The sequence below is a fragment of the Scyliorhinus canicula genome, chromosome 28 (assembly GCF_902713615.1).
Source record: "Scyliorhinus canicula chromosome 28, sScyCan1.1, whole genome shotgun sequence".
Lineage (NCBI taxonomy): Eukaryota > Metazoa > Chordata > Chondrichthyes > Carcharhiniformes > Scyliorhinidae > Scyliorhinus > Scyliorhinus canicula.
This window is the reverse complement of record NC_052173.1, coordinates 2,175,666-2,198,075: the sequence shown is the minus strand read 5'-3', so window position 1 is coordinate 2,198,075 and position 22,410 is coordinate 2,175,666. Positions and strand designations below refer to the sequence as shown.

The 22,410-nt window shown below is 47.7% G+C and overlaps 1 protein-coding gene across 1 annotated transcript in view; it reads left to right on the top strand.

The window, feature by feature from the left end:
* The window catches only part of LOC119958192 (glutaminase liver isoform, mitochondrial-like), a 102,852-nt gene that overhangs the window by 46,913 nt on the left and 33,529 nt on the right, over positions 1-22,410 (top strand). The window contains exons 9-10 of the mRNA XM_038786560.1: positions 1,591-1,649; positions 3,519-3,585. Coding sequence (XP_038642488.1) covers positions 1,591-1,649; positions 3,519-3,585 — 126 coding nt within the window. The remainder of the gene's footprint in view (positions 1-1,590; positions 1,650-3,518; positions 3,586-22,410) is intronic.

The following is a 22,410-nucleotide window of genomic DNA, read 5'->3' as shown; positions in this document are numbered from 1 at the left end:
TCCCCAAACAGGCGCCGGAATGTGGCGACTAGGGGCTTTTCACTGTAACTTCATTGAAGCCTACTCGTGACAATAAGCCATTTTCATGATGTAATAATAACAAGTCGGCTTCAATGAAGTTACTGTGAAAAGCCCCTAGTCGCCACATTCCGGCGCCTGTTCGGGGAGGCTGGTACGGGAATTGAACCCGCGCTGCTGGCATTGTTCTGCATTACAAGCCAGCTGTTTAGCCCACTGTGCTAAACTAACCCTGTGGCAGTTTATCAAGTGTCTTGTGGAGTTCTAAGTGCAGTACATCCACCAGTTCCCCTTTATCCACAGCACGTGTTACTTCTTCAAAGAATTCCAATAGGTTAAACAATGATTTCTCTCTCACAAAACCTCTCCAACTATATATTATTGCCATAATCATTAATTCTCCACTGAGTAGGTCAACTGTGTCAGCGTAGGTGAGTTCCCATGTAATCTGAACATTCAGATTAGACAAGTGTTTAGTAATCACACCCAGCGAGCCATTATTCCTTCACAGTGCCGTGCTATGCGGTTCATCAGACATCAGCCCACTATGAACACCCATAGCACTGGCTGCTTGCACAACATAGATAGATAGATAGAACAGTACAGCACAGAACAGGCCCTTCGGCCCTCAATGTTGTGCCGAGCAATGATCACCCTACTTAAACCCACGTAACCCGTATACCTGTAACCCAACAATCCCCCCATTAACCTTACACTACGGGCAATTTAGCATGGCCAATCCACCTAACCCGCACATCTTTGGACTGTGGGAGGAAACCGGAGCACCCGGAGGAAACCCACGCACACACGGGGAGGACGTGCAGACTCCACACAGACAGTGACCCAGCCGGGAATCGAACCTGGGACCCTGGAGCTGTGAAGCATTGATGCTAACCACCATGCTACCGTGAGGCCCCCTTGTTACCGTGAGGCCCGTGACAGCACCCGCTCCCCGTGACAGAACAGTGACAACACCCGCCCTGTTCTTGGTTAGAAGTCTTCCCAACATTCTGATAAACGGGATTTCAAATTTGCGTAATCTGATTAGGAATTGCTCAATGCTGATTATACTTTTCAAATTAAAATTAAAATGATTATAAAACGTTTCAGTTACAAGCAGTGTTTTCTGAACAGGAATTTGGCACGAAGGGAAGGCTAAATTCTTACTGAAACAAAATTATGAGAGGTATGGACAGGGTGGATAGCAACAAGCTTTTTCCAAGAGTGGGGGTGTCAATTACAAGGGGTCACGATTTCAAGGTGAGAGGGGGAAAGTTTAAGGGAGATGTGCGTGGAAAGTTTTTTACGCAGAGGGTGGTGGGTGCCTGGAACGCTTTACCAGCGGAGGTGGTAGAGGAGGGCACGATAGCATCATTTAAGAGGCATCTAGACAGGAATATGAACGGGCAGCAACAGAGGGAAGTAGACCTTGGAAAATAGGAGACAGGTTTAGATAAAGGATCTGGATCGGCGCAGGCTGGGAGGGCCGAAGGGCCTGTTCCTGTGCTGCAATTTTCTTTGTTCTTTTGAAACAGTGGCCTCGCTCTAAATGTTGTGTTTTGTATTCCACAGGTTATGCACTTTCTTAATAAGATGGCTGGTAATGAATATGTGGGCTTCAGCAATGCCACGTAAGTGCCAAGTTGCTTTTCTGTGCCACCCAAAACCCATGCGGAGTCTCCATTTATAGTTTTGCCGCGAGAACAAGGATTGTTTCATTAGTGAGCTGACTACCGTTCTTTTCGCCGTTGCTCATTTGAAATTTAAATCGCTTATTGTCACGTGTAGGCTTCAATGAAGTTACTGTGAAAAGCCCCTAGTCGCCACATTCTGGTGCCTGTTTGGGGAGGCTGGTACGGGAATCGAACCGTGCTGCTGGCCTGCCTTGGTCTGCTTTCAAAGCCAGCGATTTAGCCCAGTGTGCTAAACAGCCCCTATCATTTGCACCTCTATCTGAGTGAAAGGTGCCATATAAATAAAAGTTTGTTCTCTTTCCTATTTTCTCCTCTAAGATGCAGTTCTACAGACTCACGCCATGTTCCGCTATATTGCCCATTCCTAATACGTTATGTTGAGCCTTTAGAGTAACATCAGTCAACTCTGTATAGAATGGGGCAGCACGATGGCGCAGTGGATTAGCACTGCTGCCTCACAGCGCCGAGGTCCCAGGTTCGATCCCGGCCCTGGGTCACTGTCCGTGTGGAGTTTGCACATTCTCCCCGTGTCTGCGTGGGTTTCGCCCCCACAACCCAAAGATGTGCAGGATAGGTGGATTGGCCACGCTAAATTGCCCCTTAATTGGGAAAATGAATTGGGTACACTAAATTTATTTTTAAAAACTGTGTATAGAATGCATATCAAACCAGACACTCTCCCGATTTAGATGATACCAGACAATAAAAAGCGGTGGTCTACCTCATTGAGCCATTGGAGGATCAGGAAATTAGCTTATTTATTAATTCAGTATTGAGTTTTGATGTAACAATCAGGATGTTATTAGAACATACGGTGCAGAAGGAGGCCATTCGGCCCATCGAGTCTACACCTACCCACTTAAGCCCTCACTTCCACCCTATCCCCGTAACCCAATAACCCCTCCTAACCTTTTTTGGACACTAACGGCAATTTATCATAGCCAATCCACCACCTGCACGTCTTTGGACTGTGGGAGGAAACCGGAGCACCCGGAGGAAAGCCACGCAGACACGGGGCGAACGTGCAGACTCCGCGCAGACAGTGACCCAGCGGGGAATCGAACCTGGGACCCTGGCACTGTGAAGCAACAGTGCTAACCACTGTGCTACCGTGCTGCCCACTGCAACACGGTATTGGTGTTGAGAGGGGACATGGGACAATAAGAATGATTCCAAGGTTTAGGAATTATTTAAGTTACGAGACAAGGTTAAGGGGGCAGCACGGTGGCGCAGTGGTTAGCACTGCTGCCTCGTGGCACCAAGGACCCAGGTTCGATCCCGGTTCTGGGTTACTGACCACATGGAGTTTGCACATTCTCCCCGTGTCTGCGTGGGTTTCACCCCCACAATCCAAAGATGTGCAGGGTAGGTGGATTGGCCACGTTAAATAACCCCTCGATTTAAAAAAAAAGAGCGAAGGTTAAGGAAGTTGAGCTTGTTTACTTCAGAAGAGGTGGCTTTGAGGTGACCAAGTGTTCTTTTCTAGGTTACAAAAGAGGCTGTCAAATGTAATCCAGACAAATTGTTTCCTGCGGTGAGGAATTGAAATCCTTGAAGACAGAAGTTAAACGCAAGAGTTAAAACAGAAAAGAAATCTGGGGTGCAATTTTCGCCCAAAGGGTAATTGAGTGTGGAATAAGTTACCAGAGAAAGTGACTCAGACTATCCGGTGTGGGGGGTGTAACATTCGTATACATTTCTGCTCAACAATTGTAAATGAAGCAAGCATTGCATTGGGTTCTGGGAGAAGGTATAAGGATTCGCTGCAAATAACTAATGTAGCATTTTTTCTTTCCATGCTTTGAGGTTTCAATCAGAAAAAGAGACGGGAGACAGGAATTTTGCTATTGGATACTACTTGAAAGAGAAGAAGGTAGGGTAAAAGTCAGCCGGTGGAATGAAATGCCTGTCTGTTCTTCACTAAGTTGCAGAGGGCTTGTTGACATAGAAATGTCGGCAGCGTAGTGCATACAGACAGGAAAAAGTAAATGATCCAATACTTGCTATGAGTCTGAACACTGGATCGTTCACTCTTTATTTGCTAAGAGACAGGTTTCACAACACTAGCTTCTTCATTGATGTTCCTTACTGTAGAAATATCAGGTCGAATTTCGCCATTTTGAGACTAGGTGCCGTGGCGGGGAACATGGAATATTTCCCACCGCAGCAGGAAAACACGGCAAATCTACCACCCCAGCCTCAATAATTACACACCGTATTCAGTGACCCTCCAACCTCAATAATTACACACCGTATTCAGTGGCTGGGACCCTCCAACCTCAATAATTACACACCGTATTCAGTGGCTGGGACCCTCCAACCTCAATAATTACACACCGTATTCAGTGGCTGGGTCCCTCCAACCTCAATAATTACACACCGTATTCAGTGACCCTCCAACCCCAATAATTACACACCGTATTCAGTGGCTGGGTCCCTCCAACCTCAATAATTACACACCGTATTCAGTGGCTGGGACCCTCCAACCTCAATAATTACACACCGTATTCAGTGGCTGGGTCCCTCCAACCTCAATAATTACACACCGTATTCAGTGGCTGGGACCCTCCAACCTCAATAATTACACACCGTATTCAGTGGCTGGGACCCTCCAACCTCAATAATTACACACCGTATTCAGTGGCTGGGTCCCTCCAACCTCAATAATTACACACCGTATTCAGTGGCTGGGACCCTCCAACCTCAATAATTACACACCGTATTCAGTGGCTGGGACCCTCCAACCTCAATAATTACACACCGTATTCAGTGACCCTCCAACCTCAATAATTACACACCGTATTCAGTGGCTGGGACCCTCCAACCTCAATAATTACACACCGTATTCAGTGGCTGGGACCCTCCAACCTCAATAATTACACACCGTATTCAGTGGCTGGGACCCTCCAACCTCAATAATTACACACCGTATTCAGTGGCTGGGACCCTCCAACCTCAATAATTAAACACCGTATTCAGTGGCTGGGTCCCTCCAACCTCAATAATTACACACCGTATTCAGTGACCCTCCAACCTCAATAATTACACACCGTATTCAGTGGCTGGGACCCTCCAACCTCAATAATTACACACCGTATTCAGTGGCTGGGACCCTCCAACCTCAATAATTACACACCGTATTCAGTGGCTGGGACCCTCCAACCTCAATAATTACACACCGTATTCAGTGACCCTCCAACCCCAATAATTACACACCGTATTCAGTGGCTGGGACCCTCCAACCTCAATAATTACACACCGTATTCAGTGACCCTCCAACCCCAATAATTACACACCGTATTCAGTGGCTGGGACCCTCCAACCTCAATAATTACACACCGTATTCAGTGGCTGGGACCCTCCAACCTCAATAATTACACACCGTATTCAGTGGCTGGGGGATCTCCAACCTCAATAATTACACACCGTATTCAGTGGCTGGGACCCTCCAACCTCAATAATTACACACCGTATTCAGTGGCTGGGTCCCTCCAACCTCAATAATTACACACCGTATTCAGTGGCTGGGACCCTCCAACCTCAATAATTACACACCGTATTCAGTGGCTGGGTCCCTCCAACCTCAATAATTACACACCGTATTCAGTGACCCTCCAACCTCAATAAGTACACACCGTATTCAGTGGCTGGGACCCTCCAACCTCAATAATTACACACCGTATTCAGTGGCTGGGACCCTCCAACCTCAATAATTACACACCGTATTCAGTGGCTGGGACCCTCCAACCTCAATAATTACACACCGTATTCAGTGGCTGGGTCCCTCCAACCTCAATAATTACACACCGTATTCAGTGGCTGGGTCCCTCCAACCTCAATAATTACACACCGTATTCAGTGACCCTCCAACCTCAATAATTACACACCGTATTCAGTGGCTGGGACCCTCCAACCTCAATAATTACACACCGTATTCAGTGGCCCTCCAACCTCAATAATTACACACCGTATTCAGTAGCTGGGGGATCTCCAACCTCAATAATTACACACCGTATTCAGTGGCTGGGTCCCTCCAACCTCAATAATTACACACCGTATTCAGTGACCCTCCAACCTCAATAATTACACACCGTATTCAGTGACCCTCCAACCTCAATAATTACACACCGTATTCAGTGACCCTCCAACCTCAATAATTACACACCATATTCAGTGGCTGGGTCCCTCCAACCTCAATAATTACACACCGTATTCAGTGGCTGGGACCCTCCAACCTCAATAATTACACACCGTATTCAGTGTCCCTCCAACCTCAATAATTACACACCGTATTCAGTGGCTGGGACCCTCCAACCTCAATAATTACACACCGTATTCAGTGGCTGGGACCCTCCAACCTCAATAATTACACACCGTATTCAGTGACCCTCCAACCTCAATAATTACACACCGTATTCAGTGGCTGGGACCCTCCAACCTCAATAATTACACACCGTATTCAGTGGCTGGGACCCTCCAACCTCAATAATTACACACCGTATTCAGTGACCCTCCAACCTCAATAATTACACACCGTATTCAGTGGCTGGGACCCTCCAACCTCAATAATTACACACCGTATTCAGTGGCTGGGACCCTCCAACCTCAATAATTACACACCGTATTCAGTGGCTGGGACCCTCCAACCTCAATAATTACACACCGTATTCAGTGGCCCTCCAACCTCAATAATTACACACCGTATTCAGTAGCTGGGGGATCTCCAACCTCAATAATTACACACCGTATTCAGTGGCTGGGTCCCTCCAACCTCAATAATTACACACCGTATTCAGTGACCCTCCAACCTCAATAATTACACACCGTATTCAGTGACCCTCCAACCTCAATAATTACACACCGTATTCAGTGACCCTCCAACCTCAATAATTACACACCATATTCAGTGGCTGGGTCCCTCCAACCTCAATAATTACACACCGTATTCAGTGGCTGGGACCCTCCAACCTCAATAATTACACACCGTATTCAGTGTCCCTCCAACCTCAATAATTACACACCGTATTCAGTGGCTGGGACCCTCCAACCTCAATAATTACACACCGTATTCAGTGGCTGGGACCCTCCAACCTCAATAATTACACACCGTATTCAGTGACCCTCCAACCTCAATAATTACACACCGTATTCAGTGGCTGGGACCCTCCAACCTCAATAATTACACACCGTATTCAGTGGCTGGGACCCTCCAACCTCAATAATTACACACCGTATTCAGTGACCCTCCAACCTCAATAATTACACACCGTATTCAGTGGCTGGGACCCTCCAACCTCAATAATTACACACCGTATTCAGTGGCTGGGACCCTCCAACCTCAATAATTACACACCGTATTCAGTGGCTGGGACCCTCCAACCTCAATAATTACACACCGTATTCAGTGGCTGGGTCCCTCCAACCTCAATAATTACACACCGTATTCAGTGGCTGGGTCCTCCAACCTCAATAATTACACACCGTATTCAGTGGCTGGGACCCTCCAACCTCAATAATTACACACCGTATTCAGTGGCTGGGTCCCTCCAACCTCAATAATTACACACCGTATTCAGTGGCTGGGATCCTCCAACCTCAATAATTACACACCGTATTCAGTGGCTGGGACCCTCCAACCTCAATAATTACACACCGTATTCAGTGGCTGGGTCCCTCCAACCTCAATAATTACACACCGTATTCAGTGACCCTCCAACCTCAATAATTACACACCGTATTCAGTGACCCTCCAACCTCAATAATTACACACCGTATTCAGTGACCCTCCAACCTCAATAATTACACACCGTATTCAGTGGCTGGGACCCTCCAACCTCAATAATTACACACCGTATTCACTGGCTGGGTCCTCCAACCTCAATAATTACACACCGTATTCAGTGGCTGGGACCCTCCAACCTCAATAATTACACACCGTATTCAGTGGCTGGGTCCCTCCAACCTCAATAATTACACACCGTATTCAGTGACCCTCCAACCTCAATAATTACACACCGTATTCAGTGGCTGGGGGATCTCCAACCTCAATAATTACACACCGTATTCACTGGCTGGGTCCTCCAACCTCAATAATTACACACCGTATTCAGTGACCCTCCAACCTCAATAATTACACACCGTATTCAGTGGCTGGGGGATCTCCAACCTCAATAATTACACACCGTATTCAGTGGCTGGGACCCTCCAACCTCAATAATTACACACCGTATTCAGTGGCTGGGACCCTCCAACCTCAATAATTACACACCGTATTCAGTGGCTGGGTCCCTCCAACCTCAATAATTACACACCGTATTCAGTGGCTGGGACCCTCCAACCTCAATAATTACACACCGTATTCAGTGACCCTCCAACCTCAATAATTACACACCGTATTCAGTGGCTGGGTCCCTCCAACCTCAATAATTACACACCGTATTCAGTGGCTGGGTCCCTCCAACCTCAATAATTACACACCGTATTCAGTGGCTGGGACCCTCCAACCTCAATAATTACACACCGTATTCAGTGGCTGGGTCCCTCCAACCTCAATAATTACACACCGTATTCAGTGGCTGGGACCCTCCAACCTCAATAATTACACACCGTATTCAGTGGCTGGGACCCTCCAACCTCAATAATTATACGCCGTATTCAGTGGCTGGGTCCCTCCAACCTCAATAATTACACACCGTATTCAGTGACCCTCCAACCTCAATAATTACACACCGTATTCAGTGCCTGGGTCCCTCCAACCTCAATAATTACACACCGTATTCAGTGGCTGGGTCCCTCCAACCTCAATAATTACACACCGTATTCAGTGGCTGGGTCCCTCCAACCTCAATAATTACACACCGTATTCAGTGGCTGGGACCCTCCAACCTCAATAATTACACACCGTATTCAGTGACCCTCCAACCTCAATAATTACACACCGTATTCAGTGGCTGGGTCCCTCCAACCTCAATAATTACACACCGTATTCAGTGGCTGGGTCCCTCCAACCTCAATAATTACACACCGTATTCAGTGGCTGGGACCCTCCAACCTCAATAATTACACACCGTATTCAGTGGCTGGGACCCTCCAACCTCAATAATTACACACCGTATTCAGTGGCTGGGACCCTCCAACCTCAATAATTACACACCGTATTCAGTGGCTGGGTCCCTCCAACCTCAATAATTACACACCGTATTCAGTGGCTGGGACCCTCCAACCTCAATAATTACACACCGTATTCAGTGGCTGGGACCCTCCAACCTCAATAATTACACACCGTATTCAGTGGCTGGGACCCTCCAACCTCAATAATTACACACCGTATTCAGTGGCTGGGGGATCTCCAACCTCAATAATTACACACCGTATTCAGTGGCTGGGACCCTCCAACCTCAATAATTACACACCGTATTCAGTGACCCTCCAACCTCAATAATTACACACCGTATTCAGTGACCCTCCAACCTCAATAATTACACACCGTATTCAGTGGCTGGGTCCCTCCAACCTCAATAATTACACACCGTATTCAGTGGCTGGGACCCTCCAACCTCAATAATTACACACCGTATTCAGTGACCCTCCAACCTCAATAATTACACACCGTATTCAGTGACCCTCCAACCTCAATAATTACACACCGTATTCAGTGGCTGGGACCCTCCAACCTCAATAATTACACACCGTATTCAGTGGCTGGGACCCTCCAACCTCAATAATTACACACCGTATTCAGTGGCTGGGACCCTCCATCCTCAATAATTACACACCGTATTCAGTGGCTGGGTCCCTCCAACCTCAATAATTACACACCGTATTCAGTGGCTGGGACCCTCCAACCTCAATAATTACACACCGTATTCAGTGGCTGGGACCCTCCAACCTCAATAATTACACACCGTATTCAGTGACCCTCCAACCTCAATAATTACACACCGTATTCAGTGACCCTCCAACCTCAATAATTACACACCGTATTCAGTGGCTGGGTCCCTCCAACCCCAATAATTACACACCGTATTCAGTGGCTGGGTCCCTCCAACCTCAATAATTACACACCGTATTCAGTGGCTGGGTCCCTCCAACCCCAATAATTACACACTGTATTCAGTGGCTGGGTCCCTCCAACCCCAATAATTACACACCGTATTCAGTGGCTGGGTCCCTCCAACCTCAATAATTACACACCGTATTCAGTGACCCTCCAACCTCAATAATTACACACCGTATTCAGTGGCTGGGACCCTCCAACCTCAATAATTACACACCGTATTCAGTGGCTGGGACCCTCCAACCTCAATAATTACACACCGTATTCAGTGGCTGGGACCCTCCAACCTCAATAATTACACACCGTATTCAGTGGCTGGGTCCCTCCAACCTCAATAATTACACACCGTATTCAGTGGCTGGGACCCTCCAACCTCAATAATTACACACCGTATTCAGTGGCTGGGACCCTCCAACCTCAATAATTACACACCGTATTCAGTGGCTGGGACCCTCCAACCTCAATAATTACACACCGTATTCAGTGGCTGGGACCCTCCAACCTCAATAATTACACACCGTATTCAGTGGCTGGGACCCTCCATCCTCAATAATTACACACCGTATTCAGTGGCTGGGGTCCCTCCAACCTCAATAATTACACACCGTATTCAGTGGCTGGGACCCTCCAACCTCAATAATTACACACCGTATTCAGTGACCCTCCAACCTCAATAATTACACACCGTATTCAGTGACCCTCCAACCTCAATAATTACACACCGTATTCAGTGGCTGGGACCCTCCAACCTCAATAATTACACACCGTATTCAGTGGCTGGGACCCTCCAACCTCAATAATTACACACCGTATTCAGTGGCTGGGACCCTCCAACCTCAATAATTACACACCGTATTCAGTGGCTGGGTCCCTCCAACCTCAATAATTACACACCGTATTCAGTGGCTGGGACCCTCCAACCTCAATAATTACACACCGTATTCAGTGGCTGGGTCCCTCCAACCTCAATAATTACACACCGTATTCAGTGGCTGGGGGATCTCCAACCTCAATAATTACACACCGTATTCAGTGGCTGGGACCCTCCAACCTCAATAATTACACACCGTATTCAGTGGCTGGGACCCTCCATCCTCAATAATTACACACCGTATTCAGTGGCTGGGGGATCTCCAACCTCAATAATTACACACCGTATTCAGTGACCCTCCAACCTCAATAATTACACACCGTATTCAGTGGCTGGGTCCCTCCAACCTCAATAATTACACACCGTATTCAGTGGCTGGGACCCTCCAACCTCAATAATTAAACACCGTATTCAGTGGCCCTCCAACCTCAATAATTACACACCGTATTCAGTGGCTGGGTCCCTCCAACCTCAATAATTACACACCGTATTCAGTGGCTGGGTCCCTCCAACCTCAATAATTACACACCGTATTCAGTGACCCTCCAACCTCAATAATTACACACCGTATTCAGTGGCTGGGTCCCTCCAACCTCAATAATTACACACCGTATTCAGTGGCTGGGACCCTCCAACCTCAATAATTACACACCGTATTCAGTGGCTGGGACCCTCCAACCTCAATAATTACACACCGTATTCAGTGGCTCGGTCCCTCCAACCTCAATAATTACACACCGTATTCAGTGGCTGGGACCCTCCAACCTCAATAATTACACACCGTATTCAGTGGCTGGGGGATCTCCAACCTCAATAATTACACACCGTATTCAGTGACCCTCCAACCTCAATAATTACACACCGTATTCAGTGGCTGGGGGATCTCCAACCTCAATAATTACACACCGTATTCAGTGGCTGGGACCCTCCAACCTCAATAATTACACACCGTATTCAGTGGCTGGGACCCTCCAACCTCAATAATTACACACCGTATTCAGTGGCTGGGGGATCTCCAACCTCAATAATTACACACCGTATTCAGTGACCCTCCAACCTCAATAATTACACACCGTATTCAGTGGCTGGGTCCCTCCAACCTCAATAATTACACACCGTATTCAGTGGCTGGGGGATCTCCAACCTCAATAATTACACACCGCATTCAGTGGCTGGGACCCTCCAACCTCAATAATTACACACCGTATTCAGTGGCTGGGACCCTCCATCCTCAATAATTACACACCGTATTCAGTGGCTGGGTCCCTCCAACCTCAATAATTACACACCGTATTCAGTGGCTGGGACCCTCCAACCTCAATAATTACACACCGTATTCAGTGGCTGGGACCCTCCAACCTCAATAATTACACACCGTATTCAGTGGCTGGGACCCTCCAACCTCAATAATTACACACCGTATTCAGTGGCTGGGTCCCTCCAACCTCAATAATTACACACCGTATTCAGTGGCTGGGTCCCTCCAACCTCAATAATTACACACCGTATTCAGTGGCTGGGACCCTCCAACCTCAATAATTACACACCGTATTCAGTGGCTGGGACCCTCCAACCTCAATAATTACACACCGTATTCAGTGGCTGGGGGATCTCCAACCTCAATAATTACACACCGTATTCAGTGGCTGGGGGATCTCCAACCTCAATAATTACACACCGTATTCAGTGACCCTCCAACCTCAATAATTACACACCGTATTCAGTGGCTGGGTCCCTCCAACCTCAATAATTACACACCGTATTCAGTGGCTGGGTCCTCCAACCTCAATAATTACACACCGTATTCAGTGGCTGGGACCCTCCAACCTCAATAATTACACACCGTATTCAGTGGCTGGGACCCTCCAACCTCAGTAATTACACACCGTATTCAGTGACCCTCCAACCTCAATAATTACACACCGTATTCAGTGGCTGGGACCCTCCAACCTCAATAATTACACACCGTATTCAGTGACCCTCCAACCTCAATAATTACACACCGTATTCAGTGGCTGGGTCCCTCCAACCTCAATAATTACACACCGTATTCAGTGGCTGGGTCCCTCCAACCTCAATAATTACACACCGTATTCAGTGGCTGGGACCCTCCAACCTCAATAATTACACACCGTATTCAGTGACCCTCCAACCTCAATAATTACACACCGTATTCAGTGGCTGGGACCCTCCAACCTCAATAATTACACACCGTATTCAGTGGCTGGGACCCTCCTACCTCAATAATTACACACCGTATTCAGTGGCTGGGTCCCTCCAACCTCAATAATTACACACCGTATTCAGTGGCTGGGACCCTCCAACCTCAATAATTACACACCGTATTCAGTGACCCTCCAACCTCAATAATTACTCACCGTATTCAGTGGCTGGGTCCCTCCAACCTCAATAATTACACACCGTATTCAGTGGCTGGGTCCCTCCAACCTCAATAATTACACACCGTATTCAGTGACTGGGACCCTCCAACCTCAATAATTACACACCGTATTCAGTGACCCTCCAACCTCAATAATTACACACCGTATTCAGTGGCTGGGACCCTCCAACCTCAATAATTACACACCGTATTCAGTGGCTGGGTCCCTCCAACCTCAATAATTACACACCGCATTCAGTGGCTGGGTCCCTCCAACCTCAATAATTACACACCGTATTCAGTGGCTGGGACCCTCCAACCTCAATAATTACACACCGTATTCAGTGACCCTCCAACCTCAATAATTACACACCGTATTCAGTGGCTGGGACCCTCCAACCTCAATAATTACACACCGCATTCAGTGGCTGGGTCCCTCCAACCTCAATAATTACACACCGTATTCAGTGGCTGGGACCCTCCAACCTCAATAATTACACACCGTATTCAGTGGCTGGGTCCCTCCAACCTCAATAATTACACACCGTATTCAGTGGCTGGGTCCCTCCAACCTCAATAATTACACACCGTATTCAGTGACCCTCCAACCTCAATAATTACACACCGTATTCAGTGGCTGGGTCCCTCCAACCTCAATAATTACACACCGTATTCAGTGGCTGGGTCCCTCCAACCTCAATAATTACACGCCGTATTCAGTGGCTGGGTCCCTCCAACCTCAATAATTACACGCCGTATTCAGTGACCCTCCAACCTCAATAATTACACACCGTATTCAGTGGCTGGGACCCTCCAACCTCAATAATTACACACCGTATTCAGTGGCTTGGCCCCTCCAACCTCAATAATTACACACCGTATTCAGTGGCTGGGTCCCTCCAACCTCAATAATTACACACCGTATTCAGTGGCTGGGTCCCTCCAACCTCAATAATTACACACCGTATTCAGTGGCTGGGTCCCTCCAACCTCAATAATTACACACCGTATTCAGTGGCTGGGTCCCTCCAACCTCAATAATTACACACCGTATTCAGTGGCTGGGGGATCTCCAACCTCAATAATTACACACCGTATTCAGTGGCTGGGTCCCTCCAACCTCAATAATTACACACCGTATTCAGTGGCTGGGACCCTCCAACCTCAATAATTACACACCGTATTCAGTGGCTGGGTCCCTCCAACCTCAATAATTACACACCGTATTCAGTGGCTGGGTCCCTCCAACCTCAATAATTACACACCGTATTCAGTGACCCTCCAACCTCAATAATTACACACCGTATTCAGTGGCTGGGTCCCTCCAACCTCAATAATTACACACCGTATTCAGTGGCTGGGTCCCTCCAACCTCAATAATTACACGCCGTATTCAGTGGCTGGGTCCCTCCAACCTCAATAATTACACGCCGTATTCAGTGACCCTCCAACCTCAATAATTACACACCGTATTCAGTGGCTGGGACCCTCCAACCTCAATAATTACACACCGTATTCAGTGGCTTGGCCCCTCCAACCTCAATAATTACACACCGTATTCAGTGGCTGGGTCCCTCCAACCTCAATAATTACACACCGTATTCAGTGGCTGGGTCCCTCCAACCTCAATAATTACACACCGTATTCAGTGGCTGGGTCCCTCCAACCTCAATAATTACACACCGTATTCAGTGGCTGGGTCCCTCCAACCTCAATAATTACACACCGTATTCAGTGGCTGGGGGATCTCCAACCTCAATAATTACACACCGTATTCAGTGGCTGGGTCCCTCCAACCTCAATAATTACACACCGTATTCAGTGGCTGGGACCCTCCAACCTCAATAATTACACACCGTATTCAGTGGCTGGGACCCTCCAACCTCAATAATTACACACCGTATTCAGTGACCCTCCAACCTCAATAATTACACACCGTATTCAGTGGCTGGGGGATCTCCAACCTCAATAATTACACACCGTATTCAGTGGCTGGGTCCCTCCAACCTCAATAATTACACACCGTATTCAGTGGCTGGGTCCCTCCAACCTCAATAATTACACACCGTATTCAGTGGCTGGGACCCTCCAACCTCAATAATTACACACCGTATTCAGTGGCTGGGTCCCTCCAACCCCAATAATTACACACCGTATTCAGTGGCTGGGTCCCTCCAACCTCAATAATTACACACCGTATTCAGTGGCTGGGTCCCTCCAACCCCAATAATTACACACTGTATTCAGTGACCCTCCAACCTCAATAATTACACACCGTATTCAGTGACCCTCCAACCTCAATAATTACACACCGTATTCAGTGGCTGGGACCCTCCAACCTCAATAATTACACACCGTATTCAGTGGCTGGGTCCCTCCAACCTCAATAATTACACACCGTATTCAGTGACCCTCCAACCTCAATAATTACACACCGTATTCAGTGGCTGGGACCCTCCAACCTCAATAATTACACACCGTATTCAGTGGCTGGGACCCTCCAACCTCAATAATTACACACCGTATTCAGTGGCTGGGACCCTCCAACCTCAATAATTACACACCGTATTCAGTGGCTGGGTCCCTCCAACCTCAATAATTACACACCGTATTCAGTGGCTGGGACCCTCCAACCTCAATAATTACACACCGTATTCAGTGGCTGGGACCCTCCAACCTCAATAATTACACACCGTATTCAGTGGCTGGGACCCTCCAACCTCAATAATTACACACCGTATTCAGTGGCTGGGACCCTCCAACCTCAATAATTACACACCGTATTCAGTGGCTGGGACCCTCCATCCTCAATAATTACACACCGTATTCAGTGGCTGGGGTCCCTCCAACCTCAATAATTACACACCGTATTCAGTGGCTGGGACCCTCCAACCTCAATAATTACACACCGTATTCAGTGACCCTCCAACCTCAATAATTACACACCGTATTCAGTGACCCTCCAACCTCAATAATTACACACCGTATTCAGTGGCTGGGACCCTCCAACCTCAATAATTACACACCGTATTCAGTGGCTGGGACCCTCCAACCTCAATAATTACACACCGTATTCAGTGGCTGGGACCCTCCAACCTCAGTAATTACACACCGTATTCAGTGGCTGGGGGATCTCCAACCTCAATAATTACACACTGTATTCAGTGGCTGGGTCCCTCCAACCTCAATAATTACACACCGTATTCAGTGGCTGGGGGATCTCCAACCTCAATAATTACACACCGTATTCAGTGGCTGGGACCCTCCAACCTCAATAATTACACACCGTATTCAGTGGCTGGGACCCTCCATCCTCAATAATTACACATCGTATTCAGTGGCTGGGTCCCTCCAACCCCAATAATTACACACCGTATTCAGTGGCTGGGACCCTCCAACCTCAATAATTACACACCGTATTCAGTGGCTGGGTCCCTCCAACCTCAATAATTACACACCGTATTCAGTGGCTGGGACCCTCCAACCTCAATAATTACACACCGTATTCAGTGACCCTCCAACCTCAATAATTACACACCGTATTCAGTGGCTGGGACCCTCCAACCTCAATAATTACACACCGTATTCAGTGGCTGGGTCCCTCCAACCTCAATAATTACACACCGTATTCAGTGGCTGGGACCCTCCATCCTCAATAATTACACACCGTATTCAGTGGCTGGGACCCTCCAACCTCAATAATTACACACCGTATTCAGTGGCTGGGACCCTCCAACCTCAATAATTACACACCGTATTCAGTGGCTGGGACCCTCCAACCTCAATAATTACACACCGTATTCAGTGGCTGGGTCCCTCCAACCTCAATAATTACACACCGTATTCAGTGACCCTCCAACCTCAATAATTACACACCGTATTCAGTGGCTGGGTCCCTCCAACCTCAATAATTACACACCGTATTCAGTGGCTGGGACCCTCCAACCTCAATAATTACACACCGTATTCAGTGGCTGGGTCCCTCCAACCTCAATAATTACACACCGTATTCAGTGGCTGGGTCCCTCCAACCTCAATAATTACACACCGTATTCAGTGGCTGGGGGATCTCCAACCTCAATAATTACACACCGTATTCAGTGGCTGGGACCCTCCATCCTCAATAATTACACACCGTATTCAGTGGCTGGGACCCTCCAACCTCAATAATTACACACCGTATTCAGTGGCTGGGACCCTCCAACCTCAATAATTAAACACCGTATTCAGTGGCCCTCCAACCTCAATAATTACACACCGTATTCAGTGGCTGGGTCCCTCCAACCTCAATAATTACACACCGTATTCAGTGGCTGGGTCCCTCCAACCTCAATAATTACACACCGTATTCAGTGACCCTCCAACCTCAATAATTACACACCGTATTCAGTGGCTGGGTCCCTCCAACCTCAATAATTACACACCGTATTCAGTGGCTGGGACCCTCCAACCTCAATAATTACACACCGTATTCAGTGGCTGGGACCCTCCAACCTCAATAATTACACACCGTATTCAGTGGCTGGGACCCTCCAACCTCAATAATTACACACCGTATTCAGTGGCTGGGACCCTCCAACCTCAATAATTACACACCGTATTCAGTGGCTGGGTCCCTCCAACCTCAATAATTACACACCGTATTCAGTGGCTGGGACCCTCCAACCTCAATAATTACACACCGTATTCAGTGGCTGGGTCCCTCCAACCTCAATAATTACACACCGTATTCAGTGGCTGGGACCCTCCAACCTCAATAATTACACACCGTATTCAGTGGCTGGGGGATCTCCAACCTCAATAATTACACACCGTATTCAGTGGCTGGGACCCTCCAACCTCAATAATTACACACCGTATTCAGTGGCTGGGACCCTCCAACCTCAATAATTACACACCGTATTCAGTGGCTGGGTCCCTCCAACCTCAATAATTACACACCGTATTCAGTGACCCTCCAACCTCAATAATTACACACCGTATTCAGTGGCTGGGTCCCTCCAACCTCAATAATTACACACCGTATTCAGTGGCTGGGACCCTCCAACCTCAATAATTACACACCGTATTCAGTGGCTGGGGGATCTCCAACCTCAATAATTACACACCGTATTCAGTGGCTGGGTCCCTCCAACCTCAATAATTACACACCGTATTCAGTGGCTGGGTCCCTCCAACCCCAATAATTACACACCGTATTCAGTGGCTGGGGGATCTCCAACCTCAATAATTACACACCGTATTCAGTGGCTGGGTCCCTCCAACCTCAATAATTACACACCGTATTCAGTGGCTGGGTCCCTCCAACCCCAATAATTACACACCGTATTCAGTGGCTGGGTCCCTCCAACCCCAATAATTACACACCGTATTCAGTGGCTGGGTCCCTCCAACCTCAATAATTACACACCGTATTCAGTGACCCTCCAACCTCAATAATTACACACCGTATTCAGTGGCTGGGGGATCTCCAACCTCAATAATTACACACCGTATTCAGTGGCTGGGACCCTCCAACCTCAATAATTACACACCGTATTCAGTGGCTGGGGGATCTCCAACCTCAATAATTACACACCGTATTCAGTGGCTGGGACCCTCCAACCTCAATAATTACACACCGTATTCAGTGGCTGGGACCCTCCAACCTCAGTAATTACACACCGTATTCAGTGGCTGGGACCCTCCAACCTCAATAATTACACACCGTATTCAGTGACCCTCCAACCTCAATAATTACACACCGTATTCAGTGGCTGGGACCCTCCAACCTCAATAATTACACACCGTATTCAGTGGCTGGGACCCTCCAACCTCAATAATTACACACCGTATTCAGTGGCTGGGACCCTCCAACCTCAATAATTACACACCGTATTCAGTGGCTGGGACCCTCCAACCTCAATAATTACACACCGTATTCAGTGGCTGGGACCCTCCAACCTCAATAATTACACACCGTATTCAGTGGCTGGGACCCTCCAACCTCAATAATTACACACCGTATTCAGTGGCTGGGACCCTCCAACCTCAATAATTACACACCGTATTCAGTGGCTGGGACCCTCCAACCTCAATAATTACACACCGTATTCAGTGGCTGGGACCCTCCAACCTCAATAATTACACACCGTATTCAGTGACCCTCCAACCTCAATAATTACACACCGTATTCAGTGACCCTCCAACCTCAATAATTACACACCGTATTCAGTGGCTGGGTCCCTCCAACCTCAATAATTACACACCGTATTCAGTGGCTGGGTCCCTCCAACCTCAATAATTACACACCGTATTCAGTGGCTGGGTCCCTCCAACCCCAATAATTACACACCGTATTCAGTGGCTGGGACCCTCCAACCTCAATAATTACACACCGTATTCAGTGACCCTCCAACCTCAATAATTACACACCGTATTCAGTGGCTGGGTCCCTCCAACCTCAATAATTACACACCGTATTCAGTGGCTGGGGGATCTCCAACCTCAATAATTACACACCGTATTCAGTGGCTGGGTCCCTCCAACCTCAATAATTACACACCGTATTCAGTGGCTGGGTCCCTCCAACCTCAATAATTACACACCGTATTCAGTGGCTGGGACCCTCCAACCTCAATAATTACACACCGTATTCAGTGGCTGGGTCCCTCCAACCCCAATAATTACACACCGTATTCAGTGGCTGGGTCCCTCCAACCTCAATAATTACACACCGTATTCAGTGGCTGGGTCCCTCCAACCCCAATAATTACACACTGTATTCAGTGACCCTCCAACCTCAATAATTACACACCGTATTCAGTGACCCTCCAACCTCAATAATTACACACCGTATTCAGTGGCTGGGACCCTCCAACCTCAATAATTACACACCGTATTCAGTGGCTGGGTCCCTCCAACCTCAATAATTACACACCGTATTCAGTGACCCTCCAACCTCAATAATTACACACCGTATTCAGTGGCTGGGACCCTCCAACCTCAATAATTACACACCGTATTCAGTGGCTGGGACCCTCCAACCTCAATAATTACACACCGTATTCAGTGGCTGGGACCCTCCAACCTCAATAATTACACACCGTATTCAGTGGCTGGGACCCTCCAACCTCAATAATTACACACCGTATTCAGTGGCTGGGACCCTCCATCCTCAATAATTACACACCGTATTCAGTGGCTGGGGTCCCTCCAACCTCAATAATTACACACCGTATTCAGTGGCTGGGACCCTCCAACCTCAATAATTACACACCGTATTCAGTGGCTGGGACCCTCCAACCTCAATAATTACACACCGTATTCAGTGACCCTCCAACCTCAATAATTACACACCGTATTCAGTGACCCTCCAACCTCAATAATTACACACCGTATTCAGTGGCTGGGACCCTCCAACCTCAATAATTACACACCGTATTCAGTGGCTGGGACCCTCCAACCTCAATAATTACACACCGTATTCAGTGGCTGGGACCCTCCAACCTCAGTAATTACACACCGTATTCAGTGGCTGGGTCCCTCCAACCTCAATAATTACACACCGTATTCAGTGGCTGGGACCCTCCAACCTCAATAATTACACACCGTATTCAGTGGCTGGGTCCCTCCAACCTCAATAATTACACACCGTATTCAGTGGCTGGGGGATCTCCAACCTCAATAATTACACACCGTATTCAGTGGCTGGGACCCTCCAACCTCAATAATTACACACCGTATTCAGTGGCTGGGACCCTCCATCCTCAATAATTACACACCGTATTCAGTGACCCTCCAACCTCAATAATTACACACCGTATTCAGTGGCTGTGTCCCTCCAACCTCAATAATTACACACCGTATTCAGTGGCTGGGTCCCTCCAACCTCAATAATTACACACCGTATTCAGTGGCTGGGTCCCTCCAACCTCAATAATTACACACCGTATTCAGTGGCTGGGTCCCTCCAACCTCAATAATTACACACCGTATTCAGTGGCTGGGTCCCTCCAACCTCAATAATTACACACCGTATTCAGTGACCCTCCAACCTCAATAATTACACACCGTATTCAGTGGCTGGGTCCCTCCAACCTCAATAATTACACACCGTATTCAGTGGCTGGGACCCTCCAACCTCAATAATTACACACCGTATTCAGTGGCTGGGACCCTCCAACCTCAATAATTACACACCGTATTCAGTGGCTGGGACCCTCCAACCTCAATAATTACACACCGTATTCAGTGGCTGGGACCCTCCAACCTCAATAATTACACACCGTATTCAGTGGCTGGGTCCCTCCAACCTCAATAATTACACACCGTATTCAGTGGCTGGGACCCTCCAACCTCAATAATTACACACCGTATTCAGTGGCTGGGTCCCTCCAACCTCAATAATTACACACCGTATTCAGTGGCTGGGACCCTCCAACCTCAATAATTACACATCGTATTCAGTGGCTGGGGGATCTCCAACCTCAATAATTACACACCGTATTCAGTGGCTGGGACCCTCCAACCTCAATAATTACACACCGTATTCAGTGGCTGGGACCCTCCAACCTCAATAATTACACACCGTATTCAGTGGCTGGGACCCTCCAACCTCAATAATTACACACCGTATTCAGTGGCTGGGTCCCTCCAACCTCAATAATTACACACCGTATTCAGTGACCCTCCAACCTCAATAATTACACACCGTATTCAGTGGCTGGGTCCCTCCAACCTCAATAATTACACACCGTATTCAGTGGCTGGGTCCCTCCAACCTCAATAATTACACACCGTATTCAGTGGCTGGGACCCTCCAACCTCAATAATTACACACCGTATTCAGTGGCTGGGACCCTCCAACCTCAATAATTACACACCGTATTCAGTGACCCTCCAACCTCAATAATTACACACCGTATTCAGTGGCTGGGACCCTCCAACCTCAATAATTACACACCGTATTCAGTGGCTGGGTCCCTCCAACCTCAATAATTACACACCGTATTCAGTGGCTGGGACCCTCCAACCTCAATAATTACACACCGTATTCAGTGGCTGGGTCCTCCAACCTCAATAATTACACACCGTATTCAGTGGCTGGGTCCCTCCAACCTCAATAATTACACACCGTATTCAGTGGCTGGGTCCCTCCAACCTCAATAATTACACACCGTATTCAGTGGCTGGGACCCTCCAACCTCAATAATTACACACCGTATTCAGTGGCTGGGACCCTCCAACCTCAATAATTACACACCGTATTCAGTGGCTGGGTCCCTCCAACCTCAATAATTACACACCGTATTCAGTGGCTGGGTCCCTCCAACCTCAATAATTACACACCGTATTCAGTGGCTGGGTCCCTCCAACCTCAATAATTACACACCGTATTCAGTGGCTGGGA